The sequence below is a fragment of the Protopterus annectens genome, chromosome 13.part0 (genome assembly GCF_019279795.1).
Source record: "Protopterus annectens isolate FY-2018-M chromosome 13.part0, PAN1.0, whole genome shotgun sequence".
NCBI lineage: Eukaryota > Metazoa > Chordata > Ceratodontiformes > Protopteridae > Protopterus > Protopterus annectens.
Genome location: NC_056747.1, coordinates 132,207,746 through 132,230,146, shown reverse-complemented (window position 1 = coordinate 132,230,146; position 22,401 = coordinate 132,207,746). Strand labels below are relative to the sequence as shown.

The following is a 22,401-nucleotide window of genomic DNA, read 5'->3' as shown; positions in this document are numbered from 1 at the left end:
CATGACTCTGGAGCGCAGCACTGACCTATCAAGTACATCTGCAGGCGCAATTCCTGCCAGGAAAGAAAAATACACTGGCAGACGAACTAAGCAGAAATCTCATGGATCCGCACAAATGGAAACTAAATCCACAGGTCTTCAGCATAACAAGGAAATGGGGACGTCTGGACATAGATCTTTTTGCCTCCCATCACAACTGCCAACTACAGAAATTCTGCACAAGAACTTATCACTCATAAGCATGGAAAGCGGATGCTCTTTCATTCAGCTGGAAAACCCTGACAAGTTTATGCCTTCCCTCCACTGCCTCTTCTTCCCAAGGTACTCCTAAAAGTCAGACAAGAGAAGCCAAAAATGATACTGATTGCCCCAGACTAGCCATGCCAGCACCGGTGCCCAATCCTAAAGAGCTTGTCTCGAGGCCCAGCCCGGCCTTTACCTCAAATTCCTCATCTTCTGACTCAACAAAACAATCCGATTTGACACAGTCAGCTCAGAACCTTAAATCTGGCTGCATGGCAGATAATATAGCCACTCAGACCACTCTTCTCTCTAAAGCTGTTATGGATGTCATTTTAGAAGCCTGGAGGCCCAGCACTAGGAAATCTTATGCAGAAAAATGGAAGTGTTTCTGTGCTTGGAACCAGGCACAAGGACTCGAACCACTTGTTCCAAATATACCTCAGGTTTTACAATACCCAACTGAGATGCTGGACAAAGGCCTATCCTTTTCATCTATTAAAATCCATGCCTCTGCCATTTCAGCTCATTACAATATGGAACCTCCTATTTTTTCACATCCTCTGCTAAGACAGTACCTCAGAGGGGCAAGAAACATAAGACCCCCAAGGAGAGCACCAATAACCTACTTGGGACCTCAATTTTGTATTAGAAAAGCTCACACTGCCTCCTTTTAAGCCAGCCAACACAGCCGATATAAAATTCTTATGGAAAACTGCTCTGCTCCTAGCAATAACTTCAGCAAGAAGAGTCTCGGAGTTACAGGCATTAATGGCAGTGGAACCTTTCATCATTTTTCATCAGGACAAGGTCTCTCTAAGGACAAACCCAACATTTATGCCAGAGGTGGTTTCCAGTGTGGCTCTTAACCAAACCATTCATTTGCTAACTTTTTATCCAAATCCCCAGAATAAAGGGAAGAGACTTCTGCACACTTTGGATGTAAACGAAAAAAAGACACCACTGGAACCAGGCAGCACCAAAAAGTCCTTCAATGTAAATATAGCAAACTGCTCCAAAAACCTAAACGCCAACACGTAGGTTTTAAAATATAGCAAACTGCTCCAAAACCAAAACGCCAACACGTAGGTTTTTAACGCTTTATTAAAGATCCGTTTTCGTCACCAACTTCATCAGAAATGAACACAGAATGCCCAATCTCATCATATTAAATACTAGTTCCAATTAAAATTAATTAAATAATCAAATCAATTAGTCTTTAAAACAATTAACTGAAAATGTAAAAAACTTACTTCAAAATGCCATCTCTAAATATAGGCATTATAAAAAGTTCACAGTAGTAAAACTTTGCAATTAATTGATTATAAAATACTTATATTAATAAATGTTACATTCAGTATAAATTCAAACTTTGTATGCTGTGGGTTTATTTGTTAACCATATATTACCAAAACTCATAGCTTAGCTGCTCTCATTCTAAGTATTGGTACAAGGGAGACCATTTCATTGAGACCAGGGGGCTTAGTTGATTTTAAAACAACCTGCCAGAAAAGTTCTCTAAATTCAACCCTGGTCTCCCACATGCCACCCCTGGCATCTAGATGTACCACTTCCAGCACAAAAAATTGAAATTTAGATTTAATACAAAGGCAAGAGTGTTTGTAAAGTGCATTACTTTCTTTACCAGTTCTAATCTCATACAGATGTTCATAAATGCGTTGTTTAAGCTTTCTTTCACTCTTGCCTATGTAAAATGAACCACAGAACGTACATACTGCCATGTATATAATACCATAGGTATTGCAATTGGCAAATGAGTTTAAAAAGAGCCTCCTATCCCTTTCCTTCAAAAAAATAACTCTCTCCCACTAGTAAGTGTTTACAATAATTACATGCCCCACACTTAAATAAACCTTTTTTGTTGTTAGTGGACATGATAGGTTTCAAGTCTGTATGCCCCATTTCTAGGTAGTTTTTTATTGTTCTCCCTTTCCTATATACAAATTTCAATTTGTCAGTAAAAATATTAGTTAAATCAGAAATTTTGGAGGAATTCACCCATTCTCTCTCCATAGTTTTTCTAACAAGGCTCTATTGTCCATCAAAGGTAGTAACCAAACTGTTCGTGTAATTATCCATCTCCTGTTCCTTGGATGGAAAAGTTATCTCACTACCACTACCTAGTATCGGTGCAAACCTAGAATTTCTAGCCGAAGACACTTCTCTAAAGATTTCATCAGGGTACCCTCTATTCTGAAACTGAACTCTTAAACAATCATATTCCTCCATAAAAACCCCATCTTCAGAGCACATTCTACTAATTCTCACAAATTGCCCTTTAAGAACCCCTCTTTTTTGTGAAAGAGGGTGTGAGCTACTAAAATGGAGGTAAGAATTCGAAAAGGTATCTTTCCTGTATACCTTTGAGACAGTGTTTATCCTTTTTCTGAATAGAAATGTCTAGGTAATTCAAAGTGTCACAGTCAAACTTATACGTGAATTTCAAAAAGGCTGTAGTACCACTAAGGTAATTAACCATATCACCAAATGCTATTTCATCTCCTGTCCACAAAAAACAAAGGTCATCTAAAAATCGGCCATAAAGTACCCAATTGTCCTTATATAGAGAATTCAAAAGGAATTTATTTTCCCAGTATGCCATAATAATGTTTGCGTAGGTGGGGGCATATACGGGTAATGAAACCTGATAAGGGAGGGGGGGTTGTATTTATGGATCAAATACTTTGAGGGTAAGATGCTAGATATACTTAATAATTCGGATAAATATGTTAGTTTCCCTCAATGAAATTAATATAGCTTATAAAAAGATTTATTTACTTCTGAATGATCTACTTTTGGATGGCCTTATTGATGCGGCAACATATAAGTATTTGCACGTGGACAAGCCAAGGGTGCCTGTGATTTTTGGTATCCCAAAAATTCATAAACATGTCAGTGATCCACCATTGAGGGCAGTAGTGGCAGCAGAAGGTTCAGTCACAGCACCCTTGGCTAAATACGTGGATAAGAAAATTAAACCAGTGGTTTCTGCAAACCAGAACATCTTAAAAGACTCGTGGGGTCTACTTAGAAAACTAGAACATTCATTATTTTCAGAAAAACTTTCTTTTGGAACAATGGATGTAGTGGACCTTTTTACCAGTATACCTCATGATACTGGTTTGTATTGGTTTGAAGAAATGTTGGTTGAATATAAGGGGCTTACCAATAATGCATTTAGAACAGTATTGCTTCTTATGGAAGTTATTTTGAAACATAATTTCATTTTCTTTGCTGGAGAATATTACCAACAAATAAGAGGTGTAGCGATGGGGGCCCATTGTGCCCCCACCTACGCAAACATTATTATGGCATACTGGGAAAATAAATTCCTTTTGAATTCTCTATACAAGGACAATTGGGTACTTTATGGCCGATTTTTAGATGACCCTTGTTTTTTGTGTACAGGAGACAAAATAGCATTTGGTGATATGGTTAATTACCTTAGTGGTACTACAGCCTTTTTGAAATTCACGTATAAGTTTGACTGTGACACTTTGAATTACCTAGACATTTCTATTCAGAAAAAGGATAAACACTTTGTCTCAAAGGTATACAGGAAAGATACCTTTTCGAATTCTTACCTCCATTTTAGTAGCTCACACCCTCTTTCACAAAAAAGAGGGGTTCTTAAAGGGCAATTTGTGAGAATTAGTAGAATGTGCTCTGAAGATGGGGTTTTTATGGAGGAATGTGATTGGTTAAGAGTTCAGTTTCAGAATAGAGGGTACCCTGAAGACCTTATAGATTAAATCTTTAGAGAAGTGTCTTAGGCTAGAAATTCTAGGTTTGCACCGATACTAGGTAGTGAGAACTTTTCCATCCAAGGAACAGGAGATGGATAATTACACGAACAGTTTGGTTACTACCTTTGATGGACAATCGAGCCTTGTTAGAAAAACTATGGAGAGAGAATGGGTGAATTTCTCCAAAATTTCTGATTTAACTAATATTTTTACTGACAAATTGAAATTTGTATATAGGAAAGGGAGAACAATAAAAAACTACCTAGAAATGGGGCATACAGACTTGAAACCTATCATGTCCACTAACAACAAAAAAGGTTTATTTAAGTGTGGGGCATGTAATTATTGTAAACACTTACTAGTGGGAGAGAGTTATTTTTTGAAGGAAAGGGATAGGAGGCTCTTTTTAAACTCATTTGCCAATTGCAATACCTATGGTATTATATACATGGCAGTATGTACGTTCTGTGGTTCATTTTACATAGGCAAGAGTGAAAGAAAGCTTAAAGCATTTATGAACATCTGTATGAGATTAGAACTGGTAAAGAAAGTAATGCACTTTACAAACACTCTTGCCTTTGTATTAAATCTAAATTTCAATTTTTTGTGCTGGAAGAGGTGCATCTAGATGCCAGGGGTGGCAATGTGGGAGACCAGGGTTGAATTTAGAGAACTTTTCTGGCAGGTTGTTTTAGAATCAACTAAGCCCCCTGGTCTCAATGAAATGGTCTCCCTTGTACCAATACTTAGAATGAGAGCAGCTAAGCTATGAGTTTTGGTAATGTATGGTTAACAAATAAACCCACAGCATACAAAGTTTGAATTTATACTGAATGTAACATTTATTAATATAAGTATTTTATAATCAATTAATTGCAAAGTTTTACTACTGTGAACTTTTTATAATGCCTATATTTAGAGATGGCATTTTGAAGTATGTTTTTTACATTTTCAGTTAATTGTTTTAAAGACTCTAATTGATTTGATTATTTAATAAATTTTAATTGGAACTAGTATTTAATATGATGAGATTGGGCATTCTGTGTTCATTTCTGATGAAGTTGGTGACTAAAACGGATCTTTAATAAAGCATTAAAAACCTACGTGTTGGCGTTTTGGTTTTGGAGCAGTTTGCTATATTTACATTGAAGGACTTTTTGGTGCTGCCTGGTTCCAGTGGTGTCTTTTTTTCGTTTACTGGTTTTGTTGACACCTGCCTGTGTTGGTTTATAACACTTTGGATGTACACAGACAGCTACGATTCTACTTGGACAAAACAAAAGCTTTCAGAAAAACTGAGCAACTGTTTGTAGCTTATGCTGCAGGATCACAAGGAAAGCCCATCTCAAAGCAGACAATTTCAAAATGGATAGGACACTGCATTCGCTTCTGCTATGCACAACATGGCATATCAGTGCTAAGTGCATAAGGCCACATTCTACCAGAGCAGCAGACACTTCAGCAGCCTTTCTCAGAGTTGTTCCAACCAAAGACATTTTAGAAGCTGCAACCTGGAGTTCAGTGCACACTTTCACTAAGCACTACCACTTGCCTCTAAGTCCAGAGCAAGCTTTGCCACTGCAGTTCTGCAGGGCCTGGTAGCCTCTCCTAATCCTATTTAGGCCCAGCCACCCAAACTCAGCTTTGGGATTCTACCCAAGTGTAATGACTGCAACAGTGAAACACGAACATAGTACAGTTGTGTACCTACCATAAATGTAGATGTTAGAGTGTATTCACTGTTGCAGTCCAGGTTACCCACCCACCATCCCCCTTTCTCATTGCTGGGTCCTTTCTGTACTTCTCAACTCTCTACAACCTATGTGATGTATTTGCTTGTAGATGAAGGAAATGTTATTTTGGTACATATGTTTATTGACATAATTTTTTCCAGCCTTTCCTATTTGGGGTCACCTGACATCTGGGGCAAGAAAAACTGAAGAAAATGGCGTCAGTTGCATCTTTTATACCCCTGACTCACTGACGTCAGGGAAGAAGCGACAGCAACCAATTCCGGACCTAGACTTTTGGAACTCGGGCCGACTGCGGGTAGCCTGCCAGCAAGATAACCCAAGTGTAATGACATCAATAGTGAATATATTCATACATTTGCATTAATCGTAGGTACACAACTGTACTTTTACACAAGCACCCCCACACACACACACACACACACACACACACACACACACACACACACACACACATAATGCCTTAGTGTGGCATTGGAAGTGCACTTTTGGGGTCATCAAAGCTAAACTCTGGGGGTTGGTCCCCGAGTTACAAATGCTCACCTGTGACAAGTCCCTGGAGTAAGAAATTCATTTGGAGCAGTGATGATTCTGACTCATAAGCTGCAATAGAGCATGCCTGTGTTCTTTTGTTGTCTTACTGCTTCCTGTAGTTATTTCTGAGGTAATTGAGGTTGAGGAGTTTAAATTAGTTTTCTGATTTTATTTAATCTGGAGCGTTTGTATCACCTGTTCATTTCCAGACATTTAAGTAAATGGGATTCCTTTGTGTGGCACTTAAACGTGAAGTTTGAATGCTGAACTTTTATGCGTTTTTATAATGTGTTCCCATTGATACATCTGTTAGGGGTATTTTTAGCAACTTCTGAAATTTGTACATGGTCTATATTAGATGGAAGAATGACTCTGTGTGTAATGATTTATTTTATTCCGCAGGAGAGAGCCCCCCAGAGTAGCAGTCGGGGACAGAGAGGTACGTTCGCCTTAATTTATTAAGTTTAACACTTTTGCTGAAAATTGTTAAATTGAGTTCAAATGCACTAATGGGTTTACTGCACAAATTATTTTGAGGTGTGATTTGTTTTACAATTTCTCCAAGGTTAAATGAGCCTTGGGTTTCGTTTTAAGTAGCTGTTGTATGTTCATACGTGGCTAGCACTTATAGGTCATGTGGCAGAGGATCATAAACACCTAAGCATTTACCTGGAAGAGAACTTCCAGAAAGTATGTCTGTGTACTCTTGTTTGGGCACATGTTCTTCATAAAGATCATTGTTGTAGTATCGGTCCTGTTATGGCAAAAATTAAGTTGCAGGCAGATGCCCTACTTGCATAACATTTGGACATCTTTCATGCAGGGCCATCTTCCCCCCACATCATGGGTGGCAGCAAGATGTGCAGTGTGAGGAAAGAGGCACCAGCAATATTTTTAGTTTTTTGTTGCTTAATTGGATGTAGTCTTGGTACCATGCAGATGACTTTCTTAGCTGTTTTATTGTGTTGATTTTTCTTTCTTAAAGCTTTGACTGTAACTTTTAAAATCTTTCTTATGCTAGTGACACCAGAGAAACTTAAACAAGCGTGCCTATGCTGTTAAAAGGTAAAGGACTTGGGATCTTCAGTGGTTGCTCTCCTCTGGCTTTTTTTTTTTTTTTTATAAAATGCCCAAGTGTAAGCTTTGTGTTCTGTTGCTTTACAGCAAGGGTCGGACACCCGTTCGAGAGTAGCCTTCTGCCAATCATAGTAGAATTTGCAGCCATTTGGACAATATGTATAAGAAGTCTATAGCCAAAAGCTTTTACAGGTGAGAATGTAAGAGTCTCTTACAGCATCAATCCTGCGGAAGCATTTGATGTGTAGATGGGCAGACTTGCCAACTCTCAACCATATTGTCTCCTCCTGAGATGTTCCCAGCTCCACATTCCCCCTTTAAAGCTAGATGGAGGATTGCCATTACCCACAGATGGGCCATCTTGTTCTTGCTCACTTGGAAGGCACTGTTTCTTGCTGAATATAGGAGCCTGTGGGCTCCAATAAAGGAATGATTTTCTCTTCTTTACAGAGAGAGCCCAAACTGGTTGAACAGCCTTGTTTCCATGTAGTTACCTCTTTCAACCTCTGTTGCATTTGTTTTGTTAATTTCTTTGAGGAGCATGTGTTGGTTTGTGAAACTTAGTTCACCCTGATGTCCTTCAAGAATGCAACTGCAGTCATAACATGTGGGTTGTCCTGCCTCAGGCAGCCCTCGTTCAGCCGGATTCCAAAGTCTGGGTCCGACGTCGGCTGATGTCGCATTTCTCTCCGTCAGAGCGGCTGGAGTATATAAGCATCAGCCGACGCCATTTTCTTCAGTCTCTCTTGCCGCGCGGTGCCCAAAGCAGAAGCAGTTCGCAAGTGCCGGTCGGTCAGCTCCTGTATTCTACGATACCGAAGTCATCAAAAAAGCTAAGTACCCCGTTGGGGACCTTTTCTTGCCTCAGCCGATGTCAGAAATTACTGAAAAAGTTAACAATTGTCTTTTTTGTGGTAAACAAATACCTCATAAGGATTTCCACTCTTACTGCCTCCCTTGCCTGGGCCCAGACCACAACGTCTCGGCCTGTGTAGCCTGTGCTCGCTTCAACAAGCGCACTCAGGCGCCGGGCGGAGTTCGCTGAAGACTTTTTCGGCGATAAATTTGCTTATACCATACCGTCGGATCTTCCGACATCGCAAACTCCCAAAAAGCGAAAAGACCGGGACCGACATCCTCGGCCCGCGTCTACCACTGACTCCACGCCAAAACCTAGCGCGAGTGCTCCGGTTCCCTCTGAGACGGTCTCTCCACCGCTCCGAACCGAAGACACCGCATTACCGGCGACTCCGATTCCAGACATTACTCCGACGCCAGTTATAGATTTTCCTCCGGATACCGAAACCGAGGAAATGCCAGAGACCATTGCTGTAGACAAGGTCACTCCTGCACGTGGAGCTGCCAGGCCTCCTATGGCCATGTCTATTAAGGCCTACACTAGGGCTAAGGCAGCCAGCAAAACAAAGCATATAAGCATATTACTTCTAGATCCTTACCTCAGCCGACTCCAGAGACACAAATTATGTCCATGGCTGCTGATTTAATTTCCATGATTAGAGGTTCGCAGACCCATCCAGAGAGAGCATCCCAGCCTCCTCCTGATAAAAGGCCCCGGGTTGAACCCTCTGACCCTACTCCTTCAGATGAAGACTGAGGGCTCTGTCCACTCTGATAGCCAGGAAGAGCTCTTCCAGACCTATGAGGATTCAGATGCAGAAGATTCCATACCTTCGGCTTCCCCTCCTGAGGATATTTCCTTTGGGGAAGTTCTGCACACCATGAGGGAACATTTCAAGTGGCAGGGCCGGGAATATTCTGATTCCAGGAAACGCCTTAGGACTTTCCTTAAGAAGCCTCAGCACAGGCCCTTAGCTATTCCTCCGGTACTTGATGTTCTGGATGATTTGTATTCTGATTTTAGTGCTACCCCTGATACTCTCCCTCCTGCACCAGCCAAGCCAGACAGGTATTACACGGTCCCAGAAACTCATTCCCATTTATTCAGGGCCCATACTGTTGATTTGGAAACTATTTCACAGGGGCCTAAAGGAGTTTCAGCCTCCACCTCAAAAAATCCTTTGCCCTCCAACAGGGAAGCAAGGTCATTAGAGAGATGGGGTAAAAAGGTTTACACTTCCACTACCTTATCTATGAGAGCTTTAAATTGCCTTTTTCATATGTTCCAATATCAGGATTATCTCTTAGAAGATTTACAAAAAACACTAGCTTCTCCTGATCCTTTAGACAGGAAGACTTTGCAGGAAGCTGTACATAACACTCAGCAAGTAAGCAATCACTTCCTGCAGTGTGGATATGATGCACTGGAAGCTTCGTGTAGGGCAGGTATGACAGGGGCAGTGATGCGAAGACATGCTTGGTTAAAAGATCAACCTCTACCAGATCATGTAAAAGCAAAACTTCTGGATGCACCTTTGGAAAAGAACAAGCTTTTTGGTGCAAATGCTAAGGATGTGCTAAAGACCATCGAAGAAAAAGCAAAATCAGTTCAAACTGTAAAGGATTTTCTCCAGGTTCAGCCCCCCAGATTCAGTAGGAATTGGCCTTCAAAAAACTGGTCCTTTCCTAATCCAGAAAAGTTTCAAAGGGGTAAGAACAGACGTGGCCGAGGAAGAGGCCAATACAGAGGCCCTTACAAGGGACGTCAATGGCAGCCAGGAAACCAAAGAGGTGACGCAGGGGTTTCTCCTGCCCAACAACCACAATCTCAATGACTTTCCTCTACTACCGCCTACCAGGGAACAACTAGAAGCGCCCTTGGGCGGGAAATTATCTCTGTTTGCAGAAAACTGGCACAGACTGACAAAGGACAAATGGATTTTGGATATTATAGACCGAGGGTACAGGTTTCATTTTCATACCTTACCAAGAAAACAAGGCATGCCAAATCTACCACAACATCAAAGGGCAGAGGCTATCAAGCAAATCTCTCTGCTAACGCAAATGAAAGCAATAGAAAGAGTTCCAGAACAAGAACAGGGATTTTACTCAAGACTGTTCCTTGTTCCAAGAAAAGAAACTCAATGGAGACCAATACTGGACTTGTCCGCATTAAACACCTTTCTCATAGTACCAAAGTTCAAAATGCTGACTCTACAGCAACTCCTTCCCATGCTGGGCAAGGAGTCGTGGCTGATTACTCTGGACCTCAAGGAGGCATACCTGCATGTCCCTATCAGACACAGTTGCAGAAGATACCTCAGATTTCTTGCAGGGCCAGAGCATTATCAATTCTCAGCATTGCCATTTGGCTTATCTACTGCGCCCAGAGTGTTTACAAAATGCCTGGCTTCAGTAATTGCTCATTTGCAGGCTCCAGGGTATACAAATTTACCCGTACCTGGACGACTGCCTCATACAAGCGGACGACAAATTGATGTTGACAAAAAATCTGGAATGTCATACGATTACTTCAAGCTCTGGGATACACAGTCAACTTCCAAAAGTCAAGACTGCAGCCATCCCAGAAAATAATCTTCTTAGGAGCCAAACTAGACACAGCCTCTCAAATGGCTTACCTGACAGAAGATAAGCAAGAGAAGTTAACTCAATACTTCAAAGGTTTAGCAAAACTCACCCAGATGACTGCAAGGAGATTCCTACAGGCCCTGGGTTATATGGCATCCTGCATTCTACTGGTTCCATTAGCAAAACTACACATGAGAAAGCTTCAATGGTACCTAAAAAGCGTTTGGGCTCAGCACAGCAACAACTTGGAGACAATCATACCACTCATTCCATGCTTACAAAAGGAATTCCTATGGTGGGCTTCGGTGAGCCAGGAAAACACAGGTTTGTCATTCAAAAAAACACAGATAACACAGACCATGACTACAGACGCCTCAGACCTCGGATGGGGGGCGCACATGGAAGGCAGATGTATACAAGGACAATGGTCTCCAAAGGAAACACATCTGCATATAAATCAAAAGGAAATGCTGGCAGTAATGCATGCTATCGAGGCTTTTCAAAACCAACTCCAGCAAGGTCACTTAATGATACGGACAGGCAACACCACTGTGATGTGGTACATAAACAAGCAGCGGGGCACTCACTCTTATCCCCTTTGCAGACTGACAATGCAGCTTTTGGAGAAATCACTGAGTCTAAACCTCCAGTTGCAATCACAGTTTGTTCCAGGAAAAGACAATGTGTTGGCGGACAGCCTAAGCAGGAATTTCACAGATCCACACGAGTGGAGGTTGCATCCGAAGGCTTTCAGACAACTCACTTCGACATGGGGCAAGCCAGAAGTGGACCTATTTGCCTCTCACATCAATCATCTACTACCAAAATTTTGCACAAGGACATACCATCCAAAGGCTTGGAAAATAGATGCTCTTTCATTCAACTGGAACTCCCTAGCAATCTATGCATTCCCACCTCTGCCACTGATGACCTCAGTATTACTAAAGATCAAAGCAGAGAAGCCCAAGGGAATCATAATAGCTCCGGATTGGCCAAGACAACACTGGTACCCACTACTACGGAGCATATGTCACACCAGGAAGTGGGCCCTCCCTCAGTGGCCTCTACTTTTGACTCAGCACAATTTCGAATCACTGCATCCAAACCTTCAGACTCTGCAGCTAACAGCCTGGGAGATCCCATAAATAAATTCAACTTACCTCTCTCCAAGGAAGTTCAGCGGATACTAACAGAGGCTCGAAGACCGTCCACCAGAAAGGTCTATTTAGCAAAGTGGAAAAGATTCAGCAATTGGAATACCAGCAAAGGGCATGATGCATCATTACTGAACATCCAGATATGTTAGAGTGGCCTCTCATATTCGTCAATAAAAATACATGCATCTGCTATTTCAGCTAGATACAACACTGATCCTCCTGTTTTTTCTCACCCCTTACTAAGACAATTCCTCAGGGGAATCAAGAACATTAAGCCACCAAGAAAGGCCCCAGTGCCAGCCTGGGACCTCAATTTTGTCTTAGAAAAACTGACTCTACCTCCTTTTGAGCCAGCAGCTTCAGTTGACTTGCAATTTCTCTCATGGGAAACAGCCTTCCTGTTGGCAATTACCTCAGCAAGAAGGGTTTCGGAAGTACAGGCCCTAATGGCAATACCACCCTTCATTATTTTCCACAGAGACAGGGTTTCATTAAGGACCAACCCTACCTTTATGCCAAAGTTGGTATCTAGGGTTTCTCTAAATCAAGCCATTCATCTGCCTGCCTTCTTCCCCAATCCTGAGAATAAGGGGGAAAGGCTTTTACGTACCTTGGACATTCATAGACAACTTCGATACTACCTGGACAGAACCAAGGCCAGTAGGAAGTCTGAACAGCTTTTTGTAGCTTACGCCCCTGCAGTCCAAGGAAAAGCAATTTCAAAACAGTCTATTTCTAAATGGGTTGGACATTGCATCAGATTCTGTTATTCCTTTCATGGAAAGACTGTTCCAGCCTATGTCAGACCACATTCCACCAGAGCTACAGCCACCTCTACAGCATTTTTAAGAGGGGTGCCTACAAAGGACATTCTAGAAGCTGCTACATGGAGCTCCGTGCATACATTCTCAAAACACTACAATCTCCCCCTATATTCCAGATCCAGAGCAGGCTTTGCTTCGGCAGTCCTGCAGGGTTTGATTGCCACACCATCTCTTTCCTAGAGCATACCTCCTCCCCCAGCTAAGCTATGGTATTCTACCCCCATGTTATGACTGCAGTTGCATTCTTGAAGGACATAGTACAGTTTTGTACCTACCATAAATGTAGATGTCCGAGAGACATGCAACTGCAGTCAGGTTTTCCCTCCCTCCATACCCCTCTATGCTTAGGGTCCTCTCCTATCCCCCTCACTCTTAGCTGGGGATATCTGTTATGGTGTATTTGTTTTATTGCTCATGTATTTGTTTGGAATCCTGTTTGTCTTCCAATTTGATTACAGCCTTCCTTGGAGGGCACCTGGCAACTGGGGCAAGAAACACTGAAGAAAATGGCGTCGGCTGATGCTTATATACTCCAGCCGCTCTGACGTCGGAGAGAAATGCGACATCAGCCGACGTCGGACCCAGACTTTGGAATCCGGCCGACCGAGGGCTGCCTGAGGCAGGACAACCCACATGTTATGACTGCAGTTGCATGTCTCTCGGACATCTACATTTATGGTAGGTACAAAACTGTACTTTTTCCTGTTGCAGTAATAACCTTTGGGATTTCTTGCTTTCTGAAGCCAGCTAGAATACTAGAGATTTTATTTTCCCAGCCTGGTGGTTGCTCTCCCATTCAGCATCAGGACGTCAGAGTATAAAAGTTTGTCAACCAACATCATTTTCTCTGTTCTTTCTTGCCATCCAAGTTCAAATTACCAGCATCAAAAAGTATGTCAGTCTGTCCAAAATTAATTGGCCCGAAGACAGGGATTGGGCAGCAAAGCTAAGTGCTCATTTGGGAACACACACACACACACACACACACACACACACACACACACACGCACACGCACTCTTTTAACAGATGTCTGTTAAGTCCATTGTTTGATTAGAGTCAAATCCCCCACAAGAACTTTCACTCTATTCTGCCTGGGTCTGAGGGGCAACATGCCCAATCATCCACAATGCACTTATTAATTCCAGGGTCTTTAAACGTGGCCAAGTCGCATAGCGAGTCAGTGGCCTACACCCACTGTAGTATCCACCAGTCCCTTGATTGACCCCCCTGCTTAAGAAGGGAAACAGAATGTTATCAAAGAGATGGATGACAGTATCTGTTTCCAGTAACCCACCCAGGCTAGTAGTTGGCAAAGGAGGTGAGGTGCCCTCACAGTCCCCTCCAAACAAATGTACTACTGAGGCATCTATTGAGACACTTGTGGAAGTCTTCATGTTGTCATCACTGTTGACTTCTGCTCAGGGAAGCTCACCCAGGTTTCTGATGGATCTGGAGTTGTTAGGCAGGCTCCATCTTTTGATAGCCAGGTTTTCGTGGCCAAGGGGCAGGGTTATATCCTCTACATATTTGTTCTTGATTAGATCCCAGGAGGCAGAATTCATATTGCTAGTGCCTAGGGACTGACCCTGCTGTGACAGATGACATACCCAAGTCGAAAATGCCTGATGTGAGCTTATCTAGGCCTCTGCCACTTAGGACTCAGATCCACCATTCCCAGGGCTTACCTGCAGGCCTAGATTAGGTTGGCCGAGGACATTGTGTTCATGAGGTATAGCCAGCTTGGCTTTAAAAAGCACCCTGCTCTAGGAAAAAGGTAAACCTTCCCTCTCAGGAGTCTTCAAATTCATACGACTCTGATGAATACCAGTTGGCATTCAAAGGGAGCACTCTTTCCTCAGCCTTACCACTTGAGAATCTCTCTTTAGTAAGAGATTCCTTAAGTTGAGACTCTGGAATCTCAACTGTCCAAGAAGAGAGGGTAAGACAACTTCTTGAACTTCCTCAGTACAAACATCTTTCCCTTCCTTCAGTCATGGAAATAGTGAACGATCAAGATACATTCTTGCAGTCTGACTCCCTTTCTCAGAAATAAATTGGCAGGTCTTGAGGTGGTTTTCTCAGAATCCAAAGTTTTCTTATCAAATGACGAGCAGAGGCCTCAATAGGTTTGGCAAAAAAAGCTTACATTTCAAATGCCCCTGGCCATCAGTGCTTTATACTACCAAATCTGATAAGTCTCTCATTCTTCCTTAGTACTGGATTTCTGATCAATTGGCAGCATTTCCAAGACTTAAGATCCGAGTCTCGAGCTCCTCTCCCTCCCATAATGCATTATACTTTCTGTAACCCTTCAGATCTCATTTGCCACCATAATTTACAGACGTGGTTCAGAGTCTGTTTCCTAGGCCTCAGTTAAGTGTTTAGTCAGCTTAAAATCTATAAATTTCGACAGCTTTTTTTAAACTACTTTTATCTGTTAAGTGTAGTTTTACAGGTCTCCCTCCTTTTAGTTGTTTCTCGCAGGAGTCTGGGAGCTGCCCTTCCTCCTTTACACTTCTTTTCTGGTGCCGCCTCCACCATCTTAAAATAGATTCTTCCTTTTGCTCACCCAGTATCTTTAAATCTGTTGTCCTTGAATGTGTGTGTGTGTGTGTGTGTGTGTGTGTGTGTGTGTGTGTGTGTGTGTGTGTGTGGGGAAGAACTGTCAGACAAACTTGCAGGGTGCAAAAGATGCAGATGTTCTTTGTTTCACTGTTGCAGTCATTACATTTGGGTAATCTGCTGGCAGGTTGCCCACAGTCGTCCTGATTAACAAAGTCTTGAGTCCTGTGCCGGTTGCTGTCCCTTCTTCCATGACGTCAGGGGTATAAAACATGCAGCCGATGCCATTACATCAGTCTTTCTTGCAATGCGGTGCCCGAAGCAGTTCAAGTGCCGGTCGGCCGACTCCTGAAATTTTCGTTTTCAAGTTTCAGCTCCGAAGTCTTCAACTTAAAGCTAAGTACCCCATTGGGGAAACTTTTCTTCCTCCTTACTGATGTCAGTAAAAGTTAATTGCATTACTTGTGGAAAGCAAGTACCTCATAAAGATTTTCATTCGTACTGTATTCCTTGCCTAGGCCCTGACCACGACTTACCTTACTGTCGGTTTTGTGCTTTATTTAATTGGCACACTATCAGTTGTCATTATATTGTTGCTTCTCATTATTTCGGTTCTCTGTTTAATTATCCAGAAATCTCGATTAGCCATCCGACTACCGGGATTCTGAAAAAACGCAAATATAAAGACAGAGGCCGTCTAGGTCCAAAACTTGACTACGCTTATAAGCCATTTGCCAGTTTGCCGGTACTCAGGCGCTTTTGCAGCCCCTGATACCCGCTACGTCTGATTCGCAGGCTTCTACTGAGTCCCATTTTGAGTCTGATATGCTGCGAGTTACTTAAACTATGGAACCCTCGGATGTCTCTACCTTGGATGGGTCCAGAGCCACTATGCAGGCACTGGCTTCTGAGGGTGTATTCAGGCCTACAGACTTGCTATTAAAACAGCACCTTTTTCATTACTAAGGCCTAAATCTCGATCCATGTCTAAAAAAAACACCCAGGCCACATGCTTAGGCCCCTATGCCTAAAAAACAAATCATAAAAATGGCTGAAGATCTAATAACTCTAATCAGGGGTAGTGAACCCCCCCCCCCCCCCCCCCCAAAGGCCTAGGGCTGAGCTTGCTTATGAATCTTCTGATCAGGATTCTGTTTCTTCTGACTCTTCTAATGACCTGGATTTGTCCATACCTACTTATGAGAATTCTGGTGCTGAGGATTTTTCTTTTGGGGAAACTTTACATACTTTAAGGGAGCATTTCCACTGGGAAGGCCAGGAATTTTCTGATTCAAAAAAGAGGCTTAAGAATTTCCTCCTTCTCCCTAAGCATAAGCCTTTGGCTTTACCTCCTGTACTAGACATTGCTGATATGCTCTCGGAATCCAGTTTGACCCCTGATTCCCTGCCTCCGGCTCCTAGTAAACCTGACAGGTACTACAGGGTTCCTGAGTCCCACAAGTTCCTTTTCAAAAATCCTGTTGCAGATCCATAAACCATTTCTCAGGGGCCCAAGGGCATTAAGGCTTCTACTGCTAAAAGTCCTACCCCTTCTGATAGAGACTCCAGGGCACTGGATAGATGGGGTAACAAAGTTTATACTTCTGCAAACTTGGCAGTCAGAGCTTTAAACAGCCAACTTCTTTTGTTAGAATATCAACAGCATATTATTGGACTGCTTAAACAGAAAATTGTTGATTCCTGACTGTGTAGAAAATAAAGATTTACAGGATTTAATGCATTCTGCTCATCAAGTTGGAAAACATACTTTGCAATGTGGTTTTGATTCTTTAGAGGACTCCTGCAGGGCTGCTGTTACTGGGTCCTGTTACTGGGTCTGTGCTTAGAAGGTATGCTTGGCTGAGGGAGTAATCTTTGCCTGATCATGTTAAAACTAAATTGTTGGATGCTCCTTTAAATCAAGACCACCGCCTGTTTGGCAATAAGGCTGAAGAAGTTCGAAAGATGGAAGATAAAGCTAAATCTATGCAAACTGTTAAAAGATTTCTTACAAGTGCAACCTCCAAGATTTAGTAGGCACTGGCCTACTAAGAATTGGTCCTTTCCAGCCCCTTCCAGATCCTCTCAAGCCAAACCCAGATGCAGCAAAAACCCCAGGTTTCAGTCCCAGGGGACTCTCAGAACTAAGCAGTGGGGGGCCTCCACTTCCAAATATGGAAATAAACCCCCCCCCCCCATAGTAAACGGTCTCAATTACTTCCTTTTAAAATTACCAAACACTTAACTTTTAACCGCCCCTTTGGGGGAAAAGATTGCTAGTCATGCAAAGAACTGGGAACTCATAACCCCGGACAAATAGGTTTTAAATGTAGTGTCCCAGGGATACAGATTTCATTTCCACACGTTGCCAATACCAAACGGGTGGCCAGACCTGCCCCCAAATCAGTGGTCAGAGGCTCAAAAACAAGTACTTTCCCTCTTAAGCATGGGGGGGCTATTCAGCTGGTACCAGAAGAGGAAAAGGGACAAGGTTTCTATTCCAGGCCTTTTCTGGTACCCAGAAAACACAAATCATGGCGTCCAATCCTCGACCTGTCTACTCTAAACACCTTTCTGGAGATTCCAAAATTCAAGATGCTGACTCTTCACCAGTTACTTCCTATGCTAGGCAAAGATGCCTGGTTGACAACTCTAGATTTAAAAGAAGCATACCTGCATATCCCAATCAGTACATTTATTTATTTTATTGTTGTTATTTTATTTAATCTACATTTATGGTAGGTACAAAACTGTACGTTTCAACATTCTCAAGATCTGGAAACAATGATTCCTATCATACCTTGCCTATGCCTAGAGTTGCTTTGGAGGCCTGCCACCAAAACAAGGGACTACCTTTCACCACCCCCTGATGCCAAAACCCTAACAGACGCAACAGATTATGCATGGGGGGCTCACCTGGCAGGGAAGTGCTTTCTGGGCAAATGGAACCCAAGCCAAATGCACATGCATGTCAATCAAAAAGAAATGTTAGCTGTACAGAATGCTCTGACAGCCTTCAAGGACCACGTTCTTCCAGGACAACTAATGGTAAAGACGGGCAAACACCACTGTGTGGTACATAAACAAGCAGGGGGGTACACATTTACCCCTCTACAGTCTAGCCATGGCATTGTAGAACACAGCCTTGAGCTACCACGTGCACCTACAAGCTCAATTCGTGCCAGGAAAATTCAATACACTGGCAGATGGACTAAGCAGAAACCTCGTGGACCTACGCGAAAACTGGAACCAAGGATTTTCAACATGTTGACAAGCAAATAGGGGAGCCCAGATATAGACCTTTTTGCCTCTCCCCAGAACTACCAGTTGGACAAATTTTGCACAAGGACTCCCCACAATCAAGCATGGAATGTGGATGCTCTGTCCTTAAGCTGGAAAAAAGTCTATGCCCCCCCACCCCACCCCCACCTCTGCTCTCCAAAGTACTACTAAAACTCAGGCAGGACAAACCAAGGATGATTTTGATTGCTCCAGACTGGCCGCGTCAACACTGGTTCCCACTCCTGCGCAGTGTGTCAAGGTTATCTCCATGGCACCTGCCTCAGACTCCTTCCCTGCTGTCTCAGCAGGAGAACCAGATTCTGCACCCTCAGCTTCAAACACTGAACCTTGCAGCCTGGCTAATTACTTAATCTCTCATTTACCATCCCTCAGCAAACCTGTGATGGATATTTTAGAGGCAAGGAGGCTTAGTACTAGAAAATCTTCAGCTGAAAAATGGAAAAGATTCTCTGCCTGGAACCAGTCTCAAACGATGAGCGCAGCAGCGCCCAATTCATCTCGGATTTTACAATACTTAACTGAGATGCTTCACAAGGGCCTGTCTTTTTCCTCCATTAAAATCCAAGCCTCAGCCATTTCAGCTTATTACAACACAGAACCACCCCTCTTCTCTCTTCCACTGCTCAAACAGTTCCTCAGAGGGGCCATAAATTTGAGACCCCCCCCCAGGAGAGCTCCATCCCCAGCCTGGGACCCTAACTTTGTCTTGGAGAAACCCACTCTACCTTCTTTCGAGCCAACTGCTACTGCGGACTTAAAATTTCTTTCTTGGAAAACAGCTTTCCTTTTAGCAATCACTTGAGCAAGAAGGGTATCTGAATTACAGGCCCTTATGGCAGTGGAGCCTTGCATCATCTTTCATGCGGACAGGGTGTCACTCAGAACCAATTTATCCTTCATGCCCAAGGTGGTATCCAGTGTAGCTCTTCAGTCCATTCATTTGCCAACCTTCTTTCCCAGTCCACAGAATAAAGGGGAACGGATACTGCATTCCTTAGATGTGCACAGACAGCTTAAATTCTACTTGGACAGGACTAAACCTCAAAGGAAATCTGAAAAAACTGCTGGTGGCATTTGCTGCAGGGGCAAAAGGGAAGGCTATTTCAAAGCAAACCATTTCTAAATGGATAAGCCATTGCATTCATTTCTGCTATAAGCACCAGGGAAAACTATCCCCCAGGGGATCAGACCTCACTACACCAGGGCTGCATCTACCTTTACAGCCTTTCTCAGAGGCATCCCTTCCAGGGACATTCTAGAAGCTGCTACCTGGAGTTCTGTACATACTTTCACCAAGCATTATCATTTGCCCATTTTCCTCTAAATCCAGAGCTGGTTTTACCACTGCCGTCTTACAGGGCCTTGTAGCTAAATTATTCCTCCCAACCATAGCTTTGGGAATCTTCCCAAATGTAATGACTGCAACAGTGAAACACGAAGAACATAGTACAGTTGTGTACACTTACCATAAATGTAGATGTTCAAGTGTATTCACTGTTACAGTCCTGGTTACCCTCCCTCCAGCCCCCAAACATATTTTGGCTATACCTCTACTTTCCTTTACTATGTTTAAAAGCTTTTTGGTGTGTTTGCTTTTTTGTTGGAGGTATATCTTTGTGCTTTGATATTTAATTGCTTCCCATTAGGGGGCACCTGACATCTGGGGCAAGAAATACTGATGTAATGACGTCTGCTATATGTTTTGTACCCCTGACGACCTGACGTCATGGAAGAAGGGACAGCAACCGACGCAGGACCCAAGACTTTGTTAATCAGGCCGACTGAGGGCTACCAGCATGCAGATAAACCTAATGTAATGACTGCAACAGTGAATACACTCTATCAACTACATTTATGGTAAGTGTACATAACTGTACTTTCTCTGCACTGCCCTTTGGCATATCTACTACGCCCAGGGAATTCACAGTATGCCTAGCTCCAGTCATTGCATTTTGCAGGCAAAGAAATATTCAGATATACCCATACCTGGACGATTGTCTAATTCAGGTAGAAAGCTAGGACATACTATTAAATCATCTGGCATTTGTAAAGAAATTGCTAACATCTTTGGGGTATACTATAAATGAAAAGAAATCATATCTTGTACCCTGCCAACAAATTGTATTCCTGGGAGCAAGCTTAAATACAACTTCCCAGAAGGCCTACCTCACGCCAGAGAAACCAATTCAGTTCACAGTCTACTTCAAACTACTGGCCACCAAGACCCAGCTGTCTGCAAGGAAAATACTGCAATCCCTGGGGTTCACGGCCTCTTGCATTCTACTAATTCCGTATGAGAGACAGCATATGAGGAAACTACAGTGGTGTCTTAAAAGCCTATGGTGTCAACATTCTCAGGTTCCAGAGTCAATGATTCCTATCATACCTTGTCTATAGATAGTTCCTTTGATGTGCAGAGGCCTGCCACCAAAACAATGGACTGCCATTCACTCTACCCCCAGCCGCCTAAACCCTAACAGACGCAACAGACTATGCATGGAGGGCTCACTTGGCAGAACAGTACATTCAAGGCAAATGGAACCAAATCAAATCCACTTGCATATCAGTCAAAAATAAATAGCTGTACAGAATGCTCTGACAGCCTTAAAGGACCACATTCTTCCTGGACCGTTATTGGTAAAGACGGACAATACCACTGCTACGTCATACATAAACAAGCAGGGGGGAACCCACTCATACCCTCTCTTGCAGACTAGCCATGGCTTTGTGGAACACATCCTTGAGCTACCAGGTGCACATACAGGCTCAATTCCTGCCAGGAAAGCTAAATACGACCTAAGCAGAAATCTCATGGACCCACACGAGTGGAAACTGGAACAAAAAATATTCAACATGTTGAGAAACAAATGGGGGAGCCTAGAGATAGACCTGTCCCGTCCCGTCCCCCAGAACTACCAATTGGACAAATTCTGCACAAGGACTCCCCACAAACAAGCTTGGAAAGTGGATGCCCTGTCCTTCACCTGGAAATACCTATCAGTTTATGCCTTCCCCCTCAGCCTCTTCTCTCCAAGGTACTACTAAGGATCAAGCAGGACAAACCAAGGACAGTACTGATTGCACCAGACTGGCCACACCAACACTGGTACCGCCTCTTGCACAGTGTCACTGCTGGCACCATGGTACCTGCCTCAGACTCCTGCCCCACTGTCCCAGCAGGGGGGGGGGGGGGGGCAGGTTCTGCACCCACAACTTCAAAACCTGAATTTCGCAGCCTGAATAATTACCTGATCTCTGTTACCATCCCTCAGTAGGCAAATGATGGGTGTCATTCTGGAGGCAAGAAGGCCTAGTACTAGAAAATCCTATGCTGAAAAATGGAAAAGATTGTTCCTGGAGGCAGACTCTGAATGGGCACAGCAGCGCACAATTTACCCCATATTCTTCTATTCTTAACTGAGATGCTTCACAAGGGACTTTCCTTTTCCTCCATCAAAATTCATGCCTCAGCCATTTCAGCTCATTACAACACAGAACCACCCCTCTTTTCTCATCTGCTGCTGAAGCAATTCCCTCAGAGGGGCCAAAAACTTAAGACTACCTAAGAGAGCCCCTACTCCAGTCTGGGACCTTAACTTTGTATTGGAAAAGCTCACTCTACCTCCCTTTGAGCCAGCTGCAAATGCAGAGTTGAAATTCCTTTCTTGGAAAACAGCCTTCCTTCTAGCCATCACTTTACCAAGAAGGGTGTCTGAATTACAGGCCGTCATGCAAGCC

The 22,401-nt window shown here is 43.1% G+C and overlaps 1 protein-coding gene across 2 annotated transcripts in view; it reads left to right on the top strand.

Annotated features, from left to right (window-relative positions):
* Positions 1 to 22,401, top strand: part of LOC122817656 (scaffold attachment factor B2-like) — a 1,188,489-nt gene that overhangs the window by 979,988 nt on the left and 186,100 nt on the right. For both annotated transcript variants that reach the window (XM_044090719.1, XM_044090720.1), the window contains exon 16: positions 6,695 to 6,731. In XM_044090719.1, the coding sequence (XP_043946654.1) occupies positions 6,695 to 6,731 (37 nt within the window). The remainder of the gene's footprint in view (positions 1 to 6,694; positions 6,732 to 22,401) is intronic.